We start from the raw sequence: 20,532 nt of genomic DNA, 5'->3' as shown, positions 1-20,532 counted from the left end.
TTTACCATAAATCGATTCTCAGTTTTCATTTGTAAGCCACAATTATCACAATTAAGAAAATAATAAAATCTCGAAATATTTCACTTTAGTATGTGTCAATAAAGTTGATCAACAGGCTCTAAGAACTGTTTCGTGATTTTCCAAAGAAAAACCCAGTAATGTGATGCCTTAATAATGACTTGTGAGCATTATTTCTCCATGGCATTCCATCTTCAAAGTTATTTATTGAATTGGAACAACTCTTATTATCATAGTTCAGGAGTACTGGAACAGAAATTAGCAAAAGCAAAGGCACTTTTAAAATGTTGAGCTCTTAAACAATGCCAAAAGTTGTTTACTTTCACATTAATATACCGTTGTATATGAACTTAAGACACACAAATAATAATAAAAAAAATCCTTCCTATTCACTACGCGAGTATTAATCATGAGGTAGTAATACTCATATGAGAAATTGATTTCTTTTGGGAATAACTCACACATCAACGCAAATGAACTCAAATACTTTAATTTCAACACCAAAGTCAAACCAAATATTTATTAAAAAAATAGACAAGCTTTTACTTTATTAGCTCAACCTATAGGCTTTAGGATTCTGGGATTAATATTGCCCAGGAAGTTTCCACTTGTTTATGTTGACGCTCTTTCATTTGAGGTTTTGTAAGACGGCAGAAAGGGTAGATACTGGAAACATTTAAACCTTTTTAGAAAACTGTTGCAGAACGGGATGTCGTAGTCAGAGGAGTTTAAGCCGTCCCCTTGCACTTTGTCCTGCCAGTTCTTGATCCCTCTTTCTTTGGCCGTGCCTAAAAAGAGAAGACTGGGTAAGCTGGCAGCAACAATGAATTTTGTAATAATTTGATGTTTTCTAATGTTTTATTCTTTACCTGGAATCGTATTATCAAGAAGAAACCCAAAAATTCCACCGATGAACATATGTGTGGTGAACAGCACTATGATCACCTGGTCCATCTCTTTTATTCCTTTAGGAGGGAATAAAAAAAGTTAAGCACCTTTACAAAGATTGTGCGGTATCTTGAACCATATAAATGTCAAAGGTCTTGGTTCATTAAGTTTAAGTTTCTGAAACAACAATAATTCCATGAAAAAGTAGAGATTTGTGTTAGTGTTAGTTAGTTTTTCACACATTCTATATGCAGTTTTCAATGGTAAGCTCATTAAGGGGTGAGGAGGGGCGACTCCCTTTCATATTGAATAAAGGTTGAATAATTTTACCCACTCTTCTTTGCACAATTCTTTAAAAGGGACAGTATTATGTGTATTTCAGCCACATAGAATAATTTTAAAGCACAATAAAGTAACCATGTTTCCTTCACTTGTTATAAAAATGCTGCATAAATCAAATATGACTCCAAATAAATTTGACCTCGTAATTTAACACCTTGAAACTGGACCGGAAATTAACACGGATATTGCTCTGCTCAGAGCGTCTGGGAGGAGCTTAAACAGTAGGCTAGCATGCTAACGCTAGCTGGTTTCTTCTCTGTGGTCAATAATTTGGATCAGGACATGTTCTCTTTGAAGTTCCAATTCATTGTGTGGGATAAAATATACTGGAGACGTGGCTGTCATGTTACACTAATAACTGATTTATAATGTAGCTTACTGAATCATAATCAAATCAAATTGTAAAGTGACTCAGTATTCCTGCCTCTAATAGATTCTGCCCTTGTCACTTTTCAGTGTGACTTGTAAAGTAATTTACATTGATGTAGGTAAATATATGTATTTGCTATACATATATAGCACATTATATATGTAAAATTGTACCAGCATATACAATTGTAACAATTAGCGAAATACGTTAAATTTTGTTAATTTAACATTCAATTAGCTCAATTGTTTTAGCTAATTTACCGTTAGCTAAAACAAACAGTAGATCAAACAGTAAATTAAAATCTGTACACTTAATTATTTCTTTGAAAAATCATTATCACAATCATTCCTCCCTGGAGAAAGAATGGTTCAAAATCAAAATTGATCCAGAACTTCAATTCAAAATGACAGTCCTGCCCCGATGACTGGATGTAAACTTTTCTGTTTTCTTTATTTACCATTAAAGCTCTCATGAGCTAACCATTGAGAGCTAATGAGAAAAACAACATTCAAGCTGATAGTAGATGAAGATTATGAAAGGGATTAAAAAAAAGAACAGTTGGAGGACTGGATGGCTGCTTACTTTCCTGTGAGAACATTTACATGTGAGCGTACGGGATGGGAATCTTTCCTGAGTGGGCGATTAAAGCGTTAGAAAGAAAGCAAAACAAAACAAAAAAAAAAGACATTAAAGAAATCCCACAGTATTTCGCTTTATAAAACTTTGTGTCAGTTACTCGGCCGAAAAACCGAACCGATTTGTTTTTATTGGAACACCCTATTCTCAAAAGCTCCTTTATTTCCGAATCTGGAGGTGCCACAAACACAATTCCAATTAACCTTTATAGTATTTGTTCAAGCCTTAATCTTGGACAAAAAAACTAAATTCAGGCCCAGGAATAAATAAATCCATCAAAAACGGGGAGATAATGATGTTCTTTTGAAAGTTGGAACAGTCCAGTGGCCACACAGCCTTGTTAAAATTCCAGGGTGTAAAGCTTTAAAAATTTGAGAACATGATAAGTAATTCCCAAACTTTTTCCACTGATTAATGTTGCACGTGTGCTGTGGCAATTATAATGAAAAACAAATCTCTAAAATAAAAAAATTTAAATGTGCATAGATAGATAGATAGATAGATAGATAGCATTTATTGTCATTGAACAGGATTCAACGAAATTTCTATTGCAGCTCCCGTGCAAAAAGTCAAATATATACAATAAATAAAATAAACAAACACACAATAATAATAATAACAATATATACAACTAAAATTAACTAAAGGCACTCAACCATACCAAAGAAGTAGCAGCAGGTCCAATTATGGCAAAGTACAGATGATGTGACAGTGCAAAGTGCAGAACAATATGGCTGTGTGGGGGTGGGGGATATGTATGTGTGACTGCGAGGTTATGATATGTGTGGGAGGGGGGGGGCGGCAGGGAGTAATGGCTCTGACGGCTGTGGGGAAGAAACTGTTTCTCAGCCTATTTGTTGTAGTCCGTATATTCCTGTACCGCTTGCCTGATGGCAGCGGCACAAACAGTCTGTGGCCCGGGTGGCTGGAATCCATGGCTATGGATCCAGCTCTCTTCTTGACCCGGTCTGTGTAAATGGAGTCCAGGTCTTGGAGGGGGCATCCCACAATGCCTTGTGCTGTTCTCACCACCCGTGTCAGTTGTTTCCTCTCCAGTGCTGTGCAGCTACCATACCACACAGTCATGTTGAGGCAGAGGATGCTCTCGATCGTCGCCCTGTAAAAGTTCACGAGCAGCCGTGAGGAAAGTCCAGCCCGTCTCAGTTTCCTGAGATCCGGTACCTACCTGAAAGCATCGCTGATTATTTGACAGGATGTCAGCAGTAGAGTTGCTTGAAATCTCTCTCTCTATTTTGTTTTTTATACAAAATAGTTGTATAAAAAACTACACGTGAGTAGCAACTCACGTGTGACTCGGTTTCTAACCCGGTTGAGGGCTTAGAAACCTCTGCCTTGGCTTTAGATTCTGCATCGCATTGAAACAAACTTCTTCAGTGTCCACAAAGCCGACAGATCCCTTTCGATCTGAAGAGAGCCTTTGTTGTGCTTTCTTCACCAGGTGGGAGGTGTTTGTATTCCAGGAGAGGTCAGACGTGATGTGGAGGGCCAGGAACTGACCTGATTGCATACTAATACTAACTCTTTGTAGGAAAATCTTCAGGTTTAACTTCAGCATTCACTTTGATCATTATAGATTGTTAGCACATCTCTTGTCCCCAGCTCCCTTCAGAACTTCTGCTGGATTTTGTTTTGGACTCTGGTTAGATCATTCCCAAAGTTACAAATCGCTCATCAGCTTTCTAGTTCCAGTGGATTTAGTGTCGGTGAGCCACTTTGAAGGTTCAATGAGCCGAAAACCTTCGATGATAAAACGTAAAAGTGGTATCATGAAATTCAATTTGAAGAACAAAAAACACAGAACATGATGTTATTACCACCATGTTTACTGTGGGTTTGGTGTTGTCTGGGCGATACTCACTGGTGTTTTTGTGTTACACACATTTTACAAGTGTGGTCTAAAATTTCCAGTTAAGAGCACATTCTCCCACACAACCTTGGAATATTTCAGCAAGACTTAGTGTTTAAAAAAGATATCTGTTTTACTTCTTGCTCTAGAAATATGTAAAATCCTGATATGGTGTGGAATAACCCTTCTTCCAGCTGCTACTTTTGTGGCTCTGGCTTCATTGCACTGATGAGTAGGTATCAGCAAATTTCTGTTAGGCTTAGCTGGATTTTCATTTTGATTCACCAGATTTACTGCATTTGGCTGGAGGGTTGACCTCAGTAAGAATGAATGCTTAAACTGAAATAAAAGTTTAGTTTAAAGGTTTCCATACACAAATGCAAACCCTTAACAAATTAGCTTGTACACAATTCAGGTTTCCTAGAAGGTGTACCAAGTTTGGGAATAATTTACCCAGTTTTTTACCCAACACTTTTTTCTTCTGGAACTTAGGAAAATAAATGAATGCGTATGAAACCCTTAAGGCTGCAGTATTTGACTTTTATTTAAAACCAGCTCTTTACATATTATGTTAAAACTATCACTTTATTGTGACAGTATAATATGAGACAATAGTCTCAAACTGTGAAAAAAAATCAAGCTGCTCTGCCTTCGCCTATGAACCTGCTGTCATCTAAACAAACACACTGTTCCATCAGAAACAACCATCAGAGAAAGGAGAAGGGTGTAAGAGCTGTCAGTCACCCTTCACTTTCCTATCTGCTACGCTACAGCTAGTTCACCAAAATGGAGCCTGCCATGAATGCTAAGGCTAGCTAGCATAGCTGCCGATGAAGGCGGCTAAACAGTTTTTCTGTGATGCTAAGTTGTTTCTCTTCCATTAACACATTGAGAAGCATGTACACGAGGTTCAGTGACAGCGCTAAGACCTTTCTCAGGGCTCTGATTGGTTGTTTTTTGACCGGGAGCGGCACATCTATCCAAAACGGCAACAGGAGCTCTGGGAGGAGGTGGAGGAGCTCCATCTTTTCACAGATTATCTGTCTCATACCATACTGTCACAACATGGTGACAATTTGAAAAGAATATGTGAGAACCATATTTTTGTCAAAGTTACATATTGTGGCTTTAAGAAGGTAAGATGGGAGGACTGATTGAAGAATGTCATATTCAAGGAAAAAAAAAAACATCACCAGAAGACTGAGGTCGCATTAAAAATCAAAAAAGTCAAGAAAATCTTCTGGTGGTAAAAGGGAACCCTTTGTTGTCACCAGACCCCTGAGTACTGATTTTCTCAGTCAGTATTAGCCTTTTATGTGGCATGTTTGACCACCAGCACAAGGGTGAACACAGAGGGCTATTGAGTGCGAATGCCAGCATGTTGGATTCTGCCCTGCTTTCATAACGTCCCTCCGGCAATAAGCCTCCTAATGAAGTTGTATCGAATTGAATCAAGAACTGAAAACAGCACTGACGTAGTTTTAATCTGAACGCACTCTTGTTTGGTTAACCCAAGACGCACACACACACACGCCAGCATGCCCAAGCAAGCTCACACACACACACACACACCCACCCCTGCACGCAATCAGGAAATTCTCCTGCCCAAAGAGGTGCCAGTCAAAAGTTCATGGTATCTGCTGAGCTTAGTGGAACTCACACAGCCGATAGTTTTAAGAATGTCTGGAACAGACTACGGTTTGTTTACAAAGAGCATCGAGAGGCCTCGATCTTGTTGTGCGGACAAATCAGCTGAGTGTTGAAGCAAGAGAAAGACTCTGGAGAAGGGTGCTTTATTTGATCCGGGCAGATTACAGCCACTGTCATGGGGGCCAGCCAAGAGGATTTGGGAGGTAAGCAGCCTAGACCTGAGAAAACCAGACAAGCCTTTATGCCCAGTGATGACTCTGGATTAGCACTTCCCTTGGAGACACTCGCATCACATGACTTCTAGGATCAAAGTCTTATGTCTGCATAGAAGAACTGTTTAATCTTGGGGATTGCTCTTTTGATAATGCCTTCATAGAGGGTCACCACAAACGGTCTCATTAAAACCAGTCGATGTAGCATCAAGAGCTACTAACGGCCTGCGACTGACGTGGTTTTGACGTCTTCGACTTATTGCACATAGAACTCTGTCGATGTCAACTGGAGTGATGTGTTTTTCTGGCTGAGGCCATATCTATACTCCTGTATATTTACACATGTATATAAATATACAGGGGTATAGATACCATACTGTATAGTACGGGTGGGAATTTATCGTGATAAATTTCTTATTATGATAAGAATTTTGATCTATCATTGTCACAATAAATTCCTATTAATGAAGTAAAAGAAAACTGCATGAGTTGTTCGGATTGTTATTTCTTTTTTTTACGATTTTTTCCACTGTTTATTCAATGAGAGTATCAATAAATATCAATAAATCTGAAAATATTGTTAAATTAAGCAACAGTGTGTAGATTATGGATATAAATCACACTTCTTTATATGACTAGTGTGCTGCAGAAGCGTATTAAAAATGGACATTTTTTTCAAGACTACTATTTGTGGGGCTATGAATGTTGTGTCATGCGGTCACAGTCAAACAGTTAACTAAGAACTGTCTTGTTTATTGTTATCAAAACAATACCACAAAATAGTGATAAAACCTGAAGGCCTTATCACCAACCCCAACAAGAGGTTTTGTCTTATGTGAACTGAGATTTATGTTATGTTTTTAAAAACGTAACATAAACACCACAAAGAAAGTTACAAATTTTTTTTGGATGATTTATTTACAGTTCTTGAGCAGTTTCCCCCCCATGCTTTCACTTTTTGATAATTCATCTTTGGTCATAACCTTTAAGTCTATGAGGTTGATAGGCCAATGCCCTAATCTTTAAACTCCCTTTCAATCAGATTTAACTCAATCTGGGTCACTGAAAATCATGGATATGACTTCACTCACAAGAAACTTGTAGATTGAATTAAAAGATTTCCTATTATTTCTTATTACCGTATTTTCCGCACTATAAGGCGCACCACATTATAAGGCACACCTTCAATGAATGGCCTATTTTAAAACTTTTTTCATTGCATTATAAGGCGCATAGAATAGCCGCTACAGTAGAGGCTGGGGTTACGTTATGCATCCATTAGATGGAACTGCGCTAAAGGGAATGTCAACAAAATAGTCAAACTTTGTTAATAGATTACAAACCAGCGTTCTGAAAACTCCGTTCATTCTCAAAATGAATAAAACAGCTGTTTTATAATTTTTCCCAAGGTAAAGTAAGTGACGTGGTATTTTCGTGACACAGTTTATCTTTTAACAACAGCAAGGTGTAACATATAGTGGAGGGGAACTTTTCCTCGATTCAATAAACACGTAAAAAACAGTCTGATACTGTTACGGTAAATCAAACGTTAGTGCAATCACAATATATATTCACTTCCGCACCATTGATTGGTTCATGTTAAATTCTCTCGCTGCTGCTCTATTCCCGTGTTCTACTGCGTCACTGATCGCCTTGAGCTTAAACTCTGCGTCGTAAGCGTGTCTCTTAATAGGAGCCATTTTGGGGTCTTTACACAAAACCCAGCGTGCACAGCGCGCTTCTTCTTCTACGGGGGAAATGAAGTCGGCGGCTGCTTACCGTAGTTGTGAGACCTGTTGTGGCTCAATATTGGTCCATATATAAGGCGCACTCTCGGCTTTTGAGAAAATTGAAGGTTTTTAGGTGCACCTTATAGTGCGGAAAATACAGTATTTACACCCAATGGCACAAATAATATTGGGCTTAGCTGCACTGAACTAAAAGTACAAAAAAGACTCATTGACTAGTTCCTACACCAGTATACTTTAATTTCCTCCTGATATTTTGTTTCCTCATCTTTTTTCAGTCTGTGTCTCTCTCTTGCAAAGCAGCAAATACACTACCCACAGCCACCACCATTTGTGAACACTGGTACACACAAACAACCCAGAGGTACCAGTTAACCTGGATTTAACCCAGATTAAACCCTGGGCATAGGTTACAATGCTCACCTGTCACCTTAACAGTTTAATTCTTGCCTTTGACCCGTTGCACCACTTATGTCATTCTGCTTATGCTTCCACCAGCCCACACATATATGAGTAGCACAGCAGACCAGCTTTACCAACAATGATCTAGTTAGATGGTTAAACGCATTAACAGAAAGGGTCACTAATGTTCCAGAGTATAAAACATCCCCAGTGATCCACTTTTTATTTCATCTGTGGTCTCCCTTAAGCTGGTATGTTTTTTCTTTCACAGTCTCGCCCACAGTGGACACACCTTGTGGAGGCTAATAAGGTTTGTTCAGTTCATCCGGTTGTCCCGGGAAGCTTGGAAAAAAAAAAAAAAACTTCCTCCATACCCAGACCCTAACAAGACACAAGCCAAAGAGTACCAAATCTGAGAGGAATCAACGATCAGGAGCATTGGAGACACAGTATTGCCCCCAGCAGGCTGAACTGGTTCTTACATGCCAATGGAATTCAGCTGATTGGTTTGGTCTGACCGGCTGAGCCACAAACTAAATCCATCCACTCCTTCTGTTGAGTCTGACAGGAGTAGAAAAATGATGGAAAAACAACAACATATTTAGATCTGTTCAGGTAAGACAACGGTAAACTCTGTCCTTGTCACTTGGAAATCCAGGCTGAAGGCTAATGATAAACTGTTTGCCATCTGGGGCCTCTGGGATTTGGCAACACCTTGCCTTTAGAAGCTTAGGCTGGCAGAACTGCTCCCATCTTTTCAAGTGTAATCTGAAAGTGGAAACACAATGGGAGAACACTAACATTTTCAGTCATGAGCCTGTTATTTTCTTTGGAAAAATCAAAGCTGTTTTCTTAAATTAATCAGTGGTTTCTTTTTAGTCAAAGACTGTGACTGCTTCAGGATGCATACCAAAGAACACTGGCACCAACAAGGGCTACTTCTCATGGGAGTGCTATACAACAATAACAAGATACAGTAAATGCCATTCAAGCATAGTAGTCTTGCTGATACTGATAAACCAGTGACGAAGATATGGTAGTTCCTAAACGATAAGCCAGTGAGTGGTTGGCACAATTTGTCAAACAGTCCCACATCCTGACAAGCTAATACAGGCCAGCAAGTTGTGATCTTATAACCTGTCAGTTTAACACAGGTATAGAACACACATGGTTAAATGAGAGAACAATTTTTTTTTAAATAAAACGGCGTGCTGCTTGTTACCTTGTTCTGTGAAAGTTTTCTTCGCAAATTTTGTCACGTTAAAACCAATAAATTGCAATGTATTTTATTATGATTTTAAGCAACAGTGCAACAGGAAGTAGGAAAATATGTATGCTTTACACATTTTATTGACAAACTAAACTGGCACCCCCCAAATAAAATCCAGTACAACTTGTCTCACCACCTGCAATTCCTGAATAAGCATAAAATTGCGCAAATTGAAAATACCAAATTAATTTGATAATTGAAACTTGGCAATTTCGAAAAAACATGTTTTTCGGTAAAACGTTTTTGTGCTAGGATGAGGAGGTTTTTCATTTGTATCGAAATAGATGTATTTTGCAAATCTCCAATGGAAACACTTTTTTAGCACCTCAAAGTCACGTGATCAACAAAAAGGTGTTGAAAGTGGTAGGAGGATGATGGTTTGTTTTTGTTTTTTGTCGGACGTTTAGTTGGCTTCACCAGAGCTCTCACAGCATCGCACGGTTCATGAAAAGTTGCTCTGAAACACTTCGTCAAGTGCAGCTTAATTCATCATCTGGAGATGAAAAAAAGCAACGCACAACAGGAAAGCAGTCAAGACAAGAAGCAAACGAAAGGCAAGCATTCTTTACATTTACTACACTGACAAATGTTGCAGAACTTATTAGGATTCAGCAAAAGTTCTCCACTTGTGTTCTTATGAAATTTGTCAAATCCTGAAAGGGTTTTATTCTTGCAACATCGTGTAAAATAAGATATCAGAACATACAGGCCTTAATTCATTATTAATGAAGGAGCCAAAAAGCCCATCATAATTCTGGTGAAGGTTCTGGTGACTTTGGTCAGAGTTGTTATAAATAATTGTTGTTTGTGAAATTACAGTTTTTATGTGTCTGAAAGGCAAAAAAAAAAGACATAAATATTTATTTGATTTCCCAGATATCTGGCTATGTGTGGACTAGGCCTAAACATACAAATCCACTTTACTGGGGTAATCATTCATTTTTGTTGTAATGTTTTCCAACCTGAAAGGCTTTTAAAAGAGTGTCTATTGTAACTTTACCTGTGTCAATGATGCCTGGATTGGAATGAAACCAGGTAGGTAGCACAAGTCCACTGAAGGTAGAAAAACCAAGGATGAGGAGGTTGCGGGAAGAGTTGAGATCAACATGCTAAAGTGAAGGAGAGGGGGGGGGGAGAGAATGACATTATGTCACACAACTTGTTTAAATTGGTTTATTGACTATTACTTCCAGACTATTTTGTTGTTCTGTGAAAATGAGCAGCCAACTCTGTTTTGGAACAGAGTAGATAAAATGAAATTAGACATAATGTGGAAATAAAAAAAAGCCTATGAGTCAAATACTATTTTAAGATGGATTCACATTTGATCATAACAGTTTAAAAATGTTAAAGTGGGGTTAGCCCCTAGTATTTATAGACTCAGAATTGAATCAGATTGGGGAAACAAGCAAGAATCTTTATTTTCCCATGACACAAAATTGTCAGTAATCAACATGAATAGCAGCAGGTAAAGACAAATGCACATGGAAACTGGAACTTTTGACTTTATATGTGTTCCATCTCCATTGGGCCCTTGTGTGTTTTCCATTTGCTTAAAAACTGAAATACAATACCCAAGGTTTCAGTTCAATGCTAAATCTGAACACTTTGATATTGCAACCAGGCATTGTGTAAATGGTACACACTGAACTGCAGCTCCCTCAAGCTTTTGCTACGTATAACTGGGACTCGAGGGAGCTGTAGTCGTTCAGTGCAAACAAAACAGTTGTTGGATGAATATAAAAAGAAGCCAAAACGTATAAAGTTTCAACTGTTTCACAAAGACTGATAAAAGAAATTCTTTACAGGAAAAATACCTCATTGGGACGGGACTTCAAACACTAATGAGGTGGTGAGATGGTGAGTTGGTGCTTTGCGAGCGCAAAGTGGAGATTTCTATGTTCTGGGTGTTACTTTCTTGCAAAAGCTTCCCTGGACTCCCTGCTGCTTGTTTTCTTTAACACTCGTTAAAAAGCAGCCTGAGACCTCTGAGAACCAGCCAAACCGTTATGGTCTAAGGCAAATAAAACCAGCACAAAGCAATTAATAGTTATTATTTGTTATTTGAGCACTCCAATATTTTTCAGTTTCAACAAATGTTCTGCCAGATCTCATATTAACTTGTCTATAGCGGAGAAGGAAAGACCAACGTCTAATTAAGGCTGCTATTAAAACTAAAGACCTCAGTTAAAACGTTGAAACTTGATAGGAGCCGTTGTTGATGGAAAGTGTTTCCGAAACCTATCCACATTTTCTTATGCAACAAATAAAAAGAAGCACACAATTAATCGTGAGGTGGAGGAAAATGCGAAGTTTTTAACATTTGGTATTCCACGTAAAAATCTCTAAACCATGTGGAGCGTATTTATGCTAAGCCCTCCAGATTCAATACTCATGAAGCACATTTTTGCTGCCGTTATACCTGTAAGTCTTTTGGTATATCAGCTTTGCACATGTAGTTGGCTGGTTTGGGTTTTATCTAATAAACAGGGACTTATTTGTCATAAAGTAACTTCTCATTGGGACACACAGAAGTCGCATGTAGGGTACCCCAAGGTTCCGGCTAGCTCAGACTTTAACAAGTCATAACTTTAACTACCAAAGCTATGCAGATAATACACAGCTCTACATTACAATGTCACCAAAATACTCCGAACTTATCCATGTAGTGAACAGATCCTTAGAACAAATCAATGTGTGGAGGTGTCTTTGCTTTCTCCAGCTGAACAGAAACGAAACTGAAGTTATTGTCTTTGGACCAATAGAGGAATGATCAGCATGCAGCTTCAGATTTTTCAGCTAGATACTATCAATCAAGCCTGAAATCTGGGTGTTGTGATGTACTCAGACATGACAAATAAAGATAATTACAAAGTGGGGATTCTATCACCTGAAGAACATTTCTAGGATTAAAGAATTAAAGTCCCAGCAAGATCCAGAGAAACTCATCCATGTCTTTATCTTTAGTTGCACTGAGTCAAACAGCTCCACATGATCCACAGTCCTGCTGCTGGCATTCTCACTACAACCAGGAAGATAGAGCACATCGCCCAGTTCTAAAGTTCTAACACTGGCACCTTGTAGCTCAGAGAGTCGACTTTAAAATACTTTCATTAGTTCATAAATCACTGATTGTCTTAGCACCAAAATACATTTCAGTCCCGATGTTGTCATGTCAACCTTCCAGAAAACTCAGGTCTTCTGGTTCAAGTCTACTTTGTATCCCCAAAATGAAAAGCAAAGTTGGAGAAGCAGTTTCTATGCTCCACTAATCTGAAATAAACTTCCAAAAAAATACAAAACAGATGAAACACTGAGTTCCTTTAAATCAAGGCTAAAAACTCACCTGTCTAGAGTTGCCTTTGACTGGAACATTGATCAAAATGTTTGATGACAATTATTCTTGACGATGGCATTTGACGAATTTTAATGTTGCTGCTTGTTTCATAATCGGTAAAAGTATTATGTTTTTATCACGTAAAGCACTTTGAAATACGTTGTTGCTGAAATGTGATATACAAAATCTTGATTTGACTTGTTGCGTATTCTTTGCAAAATAGTTGAAGCTCATTCTGACTGGATGGATAGTTATTGTGAACATTGCTTTGAAAAGAGGTGTTCATTTATTGATCCCCAGAGACAATTCAGGCCTAAATACAAAATAAATTTTGTCTATAAGGTGAAAGAAGTTCTTAAAACAAATAAAATTAGGTGGTGGAAAATGATGATGTTTTTTTTCTTTTAAAAATTTTAGTGTTGTATGCATAAACATTCAGCCCCCCCCCCCCCCCCCCCCCCCCCGAGTCAATATAGTGTAGAATCAGCTTGTAAAGCATCTGTAAAGCACAAACAAAAAAACACTTAATGTGTTTACCTGAAGGTTGGAAATCCCCACAGCTGCAATCATGCCAAACATAACAAGAAACATTCCTCCAATGACTGGGTCCGGGATGGTGATAAAAACCGCTCCAAACTTCCCAAAGACGCCCAGAGCAATCATCAAAACTCCTGTTGTCTGAAGGACGAGACGGCTGCCAACCTGAGATGAAACAAAGAAAATTACGATACTTGGAAACCCTGATTATATTTAGATATTTATGGTTTAAACATTCCTCTTGGTCTGACTTTAATAGTTGAATATTTGGAAGCGTGGCCAGCATGGTCTGAACGGTTTTGTTCACTTTCTCCATTGACATTGCAAACTATAATTGTGAAACAGTGCAGAAACTCAACATCACCATTAACACATTCTACTTCTGTTTGCTGATTGGCCCAGGTGAAATTCATCATGAGAAATCAAGCTCAATTGGAAAAATCCAAGACAGTACAGAAAAGTTCTTGACAGTCACTAGATCCCAGCTTAGTAAAACACTACCGGGTTAATTTTGCACGTATGCAACTATGGGTGTGCAACATGGTATTGCATACCCATGTTGCAGTACATGGATATGCATCCACATATTATGGAGCACACATTAGGTGTTTTGGAGCAAAATACATAATGTTTTGCTCCAATCTCTTTAAGAACTATAGCTGCTTTTCTAATGACCATATAATTTTGCAATTTGACAATTTCAAAAATAAATTTGCTTAATGTAAATGCAACAATTTTGAAAAAACTAGTTTTATGATAAATACTGTAGTTGTGGCACTAAGATGAGGTGGATTTTGGTTGTATTGAAAGTGATGTATTTCCCAGAACTGCACTGGAAACTTCGCGAGTGAAGCGAAACTTTCCTGATATGCTACCGAATTTTTATTTTCTTTTGTACAAAAAGTAATTTATCTTGACATTTCATGTCAATTTTATCAACAAATAATCACATTGGCCTCACCCTGTTTTTGGAAAACTTACAATAGCTGAGTTATACTTGACAGGAGATGGATTACCAGTAGATTTGATCGGTGCAGTAGAAGCTCACAACAGACTCACCCTCTAACTACCTACTTAGACACACACTCGACCTTGTGTGTTTGTTTCCGTTCTATTTCTATTTCCTTTCCTCATATTTGTTTGGCAGGTCTGAACAGATAACAGTAATGCATTTCTCACCTGTCGCATAAGTGAACTCACTGTTTAAGTGTACTGGCTTGGTAAAGCAGGACAGTGTCACACAACACGATGTATGCATGATGAGTGCGCTGGTTTAGGATGTGACCACGGGTATCAGGTGAAGCTCTGCTGGCTTTTTTATATTTGAATAAACCAGCGCTACTTCAAAGACAGAAATGAAGACTCTTGTTAAAGTTTCAGTTAGCAGTTAAATTTTATGGTGCCAAATGTACTTTGTGATTCACTCGGCAAGTGACCAAAAAGCAGGAATGTTAATATTTCTAAAGGTGATACGTTCAATGGAAAACAGACTTCTTCTTTTAATGAAACTCAGCCTTCAGGAAGTCATCATGACATTGCTCCTCTATTAACCCTTTATCAATGTTTTTTCACCGTTTCACTGACAAGTAGCTTGTACGCTGAGCTTAACAGATGCACAGGTGTTTGCTAATTGCTGCTGGCTGGACTGAAAGAGCTGAGTGGTGGAGTCAGGAGGAGAGGGATGCTCTGTGGTAGCTTGAAGAAGCTCAAGGGAGAAGCTGCACCTCCAAATTGGTGCTAGGTCCAACCAGGTGTTTTGCACAGCAGAATGGTTGCCACGGGACATCAAAGGATTTCTCAAACATCCATGAAAGAATCGAGGCAACACCCCAGGCATGTTTTTGAAGAGGGAATAACATTATAACATGATTTAAAGCTCAAAATTTTCAGTTTTACACAATACTGCCCCTTTAACATACATTGCCTTGCAGAAGTAATCATAATAGTAGAGGTTTTTCCTATTTTGTTACTTTATAATCACAAATTTATAGTCCCACACAAGGTATTACATAACTGTAAAGTGAAAGGAAAATTAAACAGGGTGTTATTTTCCTCTTTTTACAAGTCAAATGTGAAAAATATGATCCCTTTCATGGTAATCACCGTTTCAAGTTTTTGAACATGCCTCCATTAGCTTTGCACAACAGTAGACTGAACTGGCACCCGACTGGAGCTGTGTACCTTGGTAATTCCAAGTGCAGCGATGTTTTGGCTGTAGGAAGTGGTTCCATTCCCAGTTCCCCACAGTGCGGCCAGGATGCAGCCCATGCCCTCAACGGCGATGCCTCGGTTGATGGCGTGAATGGGTGGTGGAGGAGCACCAGACAAACGAGCGCAAGCATAGTAGTCACCGATGGATTCCATGGTAGATGCCAAAACGCCTGCCATCATTCCCAACACCGAGGACAGGCTTACAGTGGGAATACCCCATTGACCTGTGGACAGAAAACTAATTTATCACATTTCATTTTCCAAATGGCTGTACATAAAGTTCCTCATCATACCATCAGTTCCAGATACAAGATACACAAAAAAAAACCTTGCAAAAGCGCAGGCAGGGTCACTGTGACCCTGGCAGAACGCACACAGGGTAAAAGCTCATGGTCTCCAATGGACAAATTCTTCAAATCTTTAGACATACTGAATTGTCATACCAGAATAGAATTAATCAAGCATAGAACGTAATTGGTTAGATGGTTTAATACCAGACTAGGTCATTAATTAAATAACGGGGAAAAAATAACAGAGTCATCATCAGACCTTACACAGTTTCTACTCTTGTATTTCATTTTCCACATCTCTGGGGGAAAACAGTTATTTGGGGTTTTTTACAAGGAGCATAGAAAAATGGAATCCACATAAAAACCAAATGGAAATGTAGAGAGTAAACAGTTTGCCTCAATTTTACGACAGTTCAGTTATGAAATTATTGCTATTGCTGTTATTGCTGGTGGATAAGATGAACTGCAGTCCCTTCAATAAACATGATTAAAACCATGTAAGAACTGGAAGCATGGATGCCATTCATTACACAATACAACGGACCATCACAGTAAGTTTTTAAAGAATCGTCTTTAGGTTTTTTTTAACAAAACTACTACTGAAGTAACGCTTGACGCTCTGTATGAATGTTTTGTTTTATTTTATTTTATTTTATTTTATTTTATTTTATTTTATTCATACAAGTCTATGACCCATATTGTGCTTTCCAAAAGAAAAGGTCTTTGCAAAACTTCAGCAGGGATCATTTCTGCTTTTGGAAAGTGTTTTTCTTTCCTAAGATTAAGTATTCGAGAAAACAACACACCACAACATAAAAATTAGAACCTGTATGCTATTGGTGAACATCTTCAGTCCTCAAGGGCTGGCTTCCTGCCAGTTTTAGTTGTGTCTATGTTCCAACGTAGCTGATTCAAATGGTTCAACTACCTGCTCAGCATGTCAAAGTTCTGCAGAGGCCTACTGAGGAACAATGATTTAATTCAGGTATGTTGAACCGCAGAAACAACTAAAACATACAGAACACCGGCCCAGGAGGACTGACTTTGGACACCGCTGCTGTATGCACCTAAAGGTAAAACATCCTACAGATGTTCACAATTTCTTCAAGTGGAGGATTCGACATGGCATTGTCTTTTGATGCACATGCAGTATGTTAATTTCTCATATGGATGACAGAGATACTCTGGCTTGTGGGATTCATGGCTTGAAAAGCACAAAGAAGATTGTGATTTCTCTGTATTTCTCTGAACTGTGAGGAGAAGTTCTGTGGTTCTTTTTAAATAAAATCTCTCTGCACACATTATGGTAACAACTTATACCAGTTTCATGGAAGCAATGCAAATGTTGTAATGTGATTAAAAAAAAACTGCCAACTTTTGCTCCTCAATATGAGCAAATGTTTGGCAGAGTCCTTATAGAATTGCCAAATGTTCTTTGCCGTTCGAGCATACCGCATGCGAAGGCATCTAACAATTACCTGACAGAGGTCAGGATGGCCGAGCAGTCTAAGGCGCTGCGTTAAGGTCGCAGTCTCCAATGGAGGCGTGGGTTCGAATCCCACTTCTGACACATTTGCTTACGTTTAAGTGGACTAAGAATGTGAGCTTCTGCTCATGTCTGTCAACCAGAACTTGAGGAGACATTCAGTGGTTCGTTGGAATAATATCTCTCGGCACACATTATGGTAACTATTTACACCAGTGGCATGGCAGCAACGCAAACGTAGTAATGTGGTAAATAAACATGTGAACTTTTGCTCCTCATTATGAGCAAAGGTTTGGCATAGTCCTTATAGAATTGTCAAGTGTTCTTTGCCGTTCGAGCATACCACATGCGAAGGCATCTAAGAACCACCTGACAGAGGTCAGGATGGCCGAGCGGTCTAAGGCGCTGCGTTCAGGTCGCAGTCTCCAATGGAGGCGTGGGTTCGAATCCCACTTCTGACAATCTGGCTTTTCTCATTTTCCCTGACTCCACTCTTAGACTTTGTTTGAACTCGACTTATGTACTTTTGGTGTAAGTAAGGCATTTGAAACGCAGGACCAACTGACTTCTCACGCAGCTGTTTTTAGGACACGTTCAGGCCGCATGCGAAGGCATCTAGCACCCATCTGTCAGAGGTCAGAATGGCCGAGCGGTCTAAGGCCCTGCGTTAAGGTCGCAGTCTCCAATGGGAGGCGTGGGTTCGAATCCCACTTCTGACACAATTGCTTGCATTTAAGTGGAACAAAAACGTGATCTTCTGCTTGAATCTGACAATCAGATCTTGAGGAGATGTTCTCTGGAATAAAATCTCTCTGCACACATTATGGTAACAATTTACACCAGTGGCATGGGAGCAATGCAAACGTAGTAATGTGGTAAAAAAAACTGCCAACTTTTGCTCCTCATTATGAGCAAATGTTTGGCATAGTCCTTATCAAGTGTTCTTTGCCGTTCCGAGCATACCGCATACGAAGGCATCTAACAACCACCTGACAGAGGTCAGGATGGCCGAGCGGTCTAAGGTGCTCCGTTAAGGTCGCAGTCTCCAATGGGAGGCGTGGGTTCAAATCCCACTTCTGACACAATTTCTTGCTTTTAAGTGGAATAAGAATGTGATCTTCTGCTCTCATCTGCCAACCAGAACTTGAGGAGACATTCAGTGGCTCGCTGGAATAATATCTCTCGGCACACATTATGGTAACTATTTACACCAGTGGCATGGCAGCAACGCAAACGTAGTAATGTGGTAAATAGACATGTGAACTTTTGCTCCTCATTATGAGCAAAGGTTTGGCATAGTCCTTATAGAATTGTCAGGTGTTCTTTGCCGTTCGAGCATACCACATGCGAAGACATCTAACAACAACCTGACAGAGGTCAGGATGGCCGAGCGGTCTAAGGCGCTGCGTTCAGGTCGCAGTCTCCAATGGAGGCGTGGGTTCGAATCCCACTTCTGACACATTTTCTTTCGTTTAAGTGGACTAAGAATGTGAGCTTCTGCTCATGTCTGCCAACCAAAAGTTTAGGAGACATTCAGTGGTTCACTGGAATAAAAACACTCACCACATATTATGGTAACAATTTACACCCATGGCATGAGAGCAATGCAAATGCACCTTGTAATGTGGTAGAAAACCTGCCCACTTTTGCTCCTCATTATGAGCAAATGTTTGGCATAGTCCTTATCAAGTGTTGCCGTTCGAGCATACCGCATGCGAAGGCATCTAAAAACCACCTGACAGAGGTCAGGATGGCCGAGCGGTCTAAGGCGCTGCGTTAAGGTCGCAGTCTCCAATGGGAGGCGTGGGTTCGAATCCCACTTCTGACACAATTGATTGCATTTAAGTCGAATTAAAACGTGATCTTCTGCTTGCATCTGACAATCAGATCTTGAGGAGACGTTCTCTGGAATAAAATCTCTCTGCACACATTATGGTAACAATTTACACCAGTGGCATGGGAGCAATGCAAACGTAGTAATGTGGTAAATAAACTGCCAACTTTTGCTCCTCATTATGAGCAAATGTTTGGCAGAGTCCTTATAGAATTGTCAAATGTTCTTTGCCGTTCGAGCATACCGCATGCGAAGGCATCTAAAAACCACCTGACAGAGGTCAGGATGGCCGAGCGGTCTAAGGCGCTGTGTTCAGGTCGCAGTCTCCAATGGAGGCGTGGGTTTGAATCCCACTTCTGACACATTTGCTTACGTTTAAGTGGACTAAGAATGTGAGCTTCTGCTCATGTCTGCCAACCAAAAGTTTAGGAGACATTCAGTGGTTCACTGGAATAAAAACACTCACCACATATTAGGGTATCAATTTACACCCATGGCATGAGAGCAATGCAAATGCACCTTGTAATGTGGTAGAAAACCTGCCCACTTTTGCTCCTCATTATGAGCAAATGTTTGGCATAGTCCTTATCAAGTGCTCTTTGCCGTTCCGAGCATACCACATGCGAAGGCATCTAACAACCACCTGACAGAGGTCAGGATGGCCGAGCGGTCTAAGGCGCTCCGTTAAGGTCGCAGTCTCCAATGGGAGGCGTGGGTTCAAATCCCACTTCTGACACAATTTCTTGCTTTTAAGTGGAATAAGAATGTGATCTTCTGCTCTCATCTGCCAACCAGAACTTGAGGAGACATTCAGTGGTTCGCTGGAATAATATCTCTCGGCATACATTATGGTAACTATTTACACCAGTGGCATGGCAGCAACGCAAACGTAGTAATGTGGTAAATAAACATGTGAACTTTTGCTCCTCATTATGAGCAAAGGTTTGGCATAGTCCTTATAGAATTGTCAGGTGTTCTTTGCCGTTCCAGCATACCACATGCGAAGACATCTAACAATCACCTGACAGAGGTCAGGATGGCCGAGCGGTCTAAGGCGCTGCGTTCAGGTCGCAGTCTCCGATGGAGGCGTGGGTTCGAATCCCACTTCTGACAATCTGCCTTTTCTCATTTTCCCTGACTCCACTCTTAGACTTTGTTTGAACTCGACTTATGTACTTTTGGTGTAAGTAAGGCACTTGAAATCCAGGACCAACTGACTTCTCATGCAGCTGTTTTTAGGACACATTCAGGCCACATGCGAAGGCATCTCGCACCCATGTGTCAGAGGTCAGAATGGCCGAGCGGTCTAAGGCGCTGCGTTTAGGTCGCATTCTCCCCTGGAGGCGTGGGTTCAAATCCCACTTCTGACACATTTGCTTGCGTTTAAGTGGACTAAGAATGTGAGCTTCTGCTCACGTCTGTCAACCAAAAGTT

The 20,532-nt window shown here is 39.7% G+C and overlaps 1 protein-coding gene and 10 non-coding genes across 11 annotated transcripts in view; 10 read left to right on the top strand and 1 right to left on the bottom strand.

Moving 5' to 3' along the window:
- Nucleotides 1-488: 488 nt before the first annotated feature.
- Nucleotides 489-20,532, bottom strand: part of LOC116708073 (solute carrier family 23 member 2) — an 80,189-nt gene continuing 60,145 nt past the window's right edge. Inside the window, exons 8-12 of the mRNA XM_032545845.1 lie at nucleotides 15,459-15,712; nucleotides 13,278-13,442; nucleotides 10,404-10,512; nucleotides 888-983; nucleotides 489-806 (exon numbers count right to left, since the gene is read on the bottom strand). Of these exons, the coding sequence (XP_032401736.1) occupies nucleotides 631-806; nucleotides 888-983; nucleotides 10,404-10,512; nucleotides 13,278-13,442; nucleotides 15,459-15,712 (800 nt within the window). The 3' untranslated portion in view covers nucleotides 489-630. The remainder of the gene's footprint in view (nucleotides 807-887; nucleotides 984-10,403; nucleotides 10,513-13,277; nucleotides 13,443-15,458; nucleotides 15,713-20,532) is intronic.
- trnal-aag (transfer RNA leucine (anticodon AAG)) lies at nucleotides 17,266-17,348 on the top strand. The gene has a single exon. It is a non-coding gene; the product is annotated as a tRNA-Leu (tRNA).
- Nucleotides 17,643-17,725, top strand: trnal-cag (transfer RNA leucine (anticodon CAG)). The gene has a single exon. It is a non-coding gene; the product is annotated as a tRNA-Leu (tRNA).
- trnal-aag (transfer RNA leucine (anticodon AAG)) lies at nucleotides 17,900-17,983 on the top strand. Its single transcript has one exon. It is a non-coding gene; the product is annotated as a tRNA-Leu (tRNA).
- trnal-aag (transfer RNA leucine (anticodon AAG)) lies at nucleotides 18,263-18,346 on the top strand. Its single transcript has one exon. It is a non-coding gene; the product is annotated as a tRNA-Leu (tRNA).
- trnal-cag (transfer RNA leucine (anticodon CAG)) lies at nucleotides 18,641-18,723 on the top strand. The gene has a single exon. It is a non-coding gene; the product is annotated as a tRNA-Leu (tRNA).
- Nucleotides 19,009-19,092, top strand: trnal-aag (transfer RNA leucine (anticodon AAG)). The gene has a single exon. It is a non-coding gene; the product is annotated as a tRNA-Leu (tRNA).
- Nucleotides 19,378-19,460, top strand: trnal-cag (transfer RNA leucine (anticodon CAG)). Its single transcript has one exon. It is a non-coding gene; the product is annotated as a tRNA-Leu (tRNA).
- Nucleotides 19,751-19,834, top strand: trnal-aag (transfer RNA leucine (anticodon AAG)). The gene has a single exon. It is a non-coding gene; the product is annotated as a tRNA-Leu (tRNA).
- Nucleotides 20,129-20,211, top strand: trnal-cag (transfer RNA leucine (anticodon CAG)). Its single transcript has one exon. It is a non-coding gene; the product is annotated as a tRNA-Leu (tRNA).
- On the top strand, nucleotides 20,386-20,468 carry trnal-uag (transfer RNA leucine (anticodon UAG)). The gene has a single exon. It is a non-coding gene; the product is annotated as a tRNA-Leu (tRNA).

This window comes from Xiphophorus hellerii, chromosome 2 (genome assembly GCF_003331165.1).
Source record: "Xiphophorus hellerii strain 12219 chromosome 2, Xiphophorus_hellerii-4.1, whole genome shotgun sequence".
In the NCBI taxonomy this organism is placed as follows: Eukaryota; Metazoa; Chordata; class Actinopteri; order Cyprinodontiformes; family Poeciliidae; genus Xiphophorus; species Xiphophorus hellerii.
This window is presented reverse-complemented; position numbering and strand designations above follow the sequence as displayed.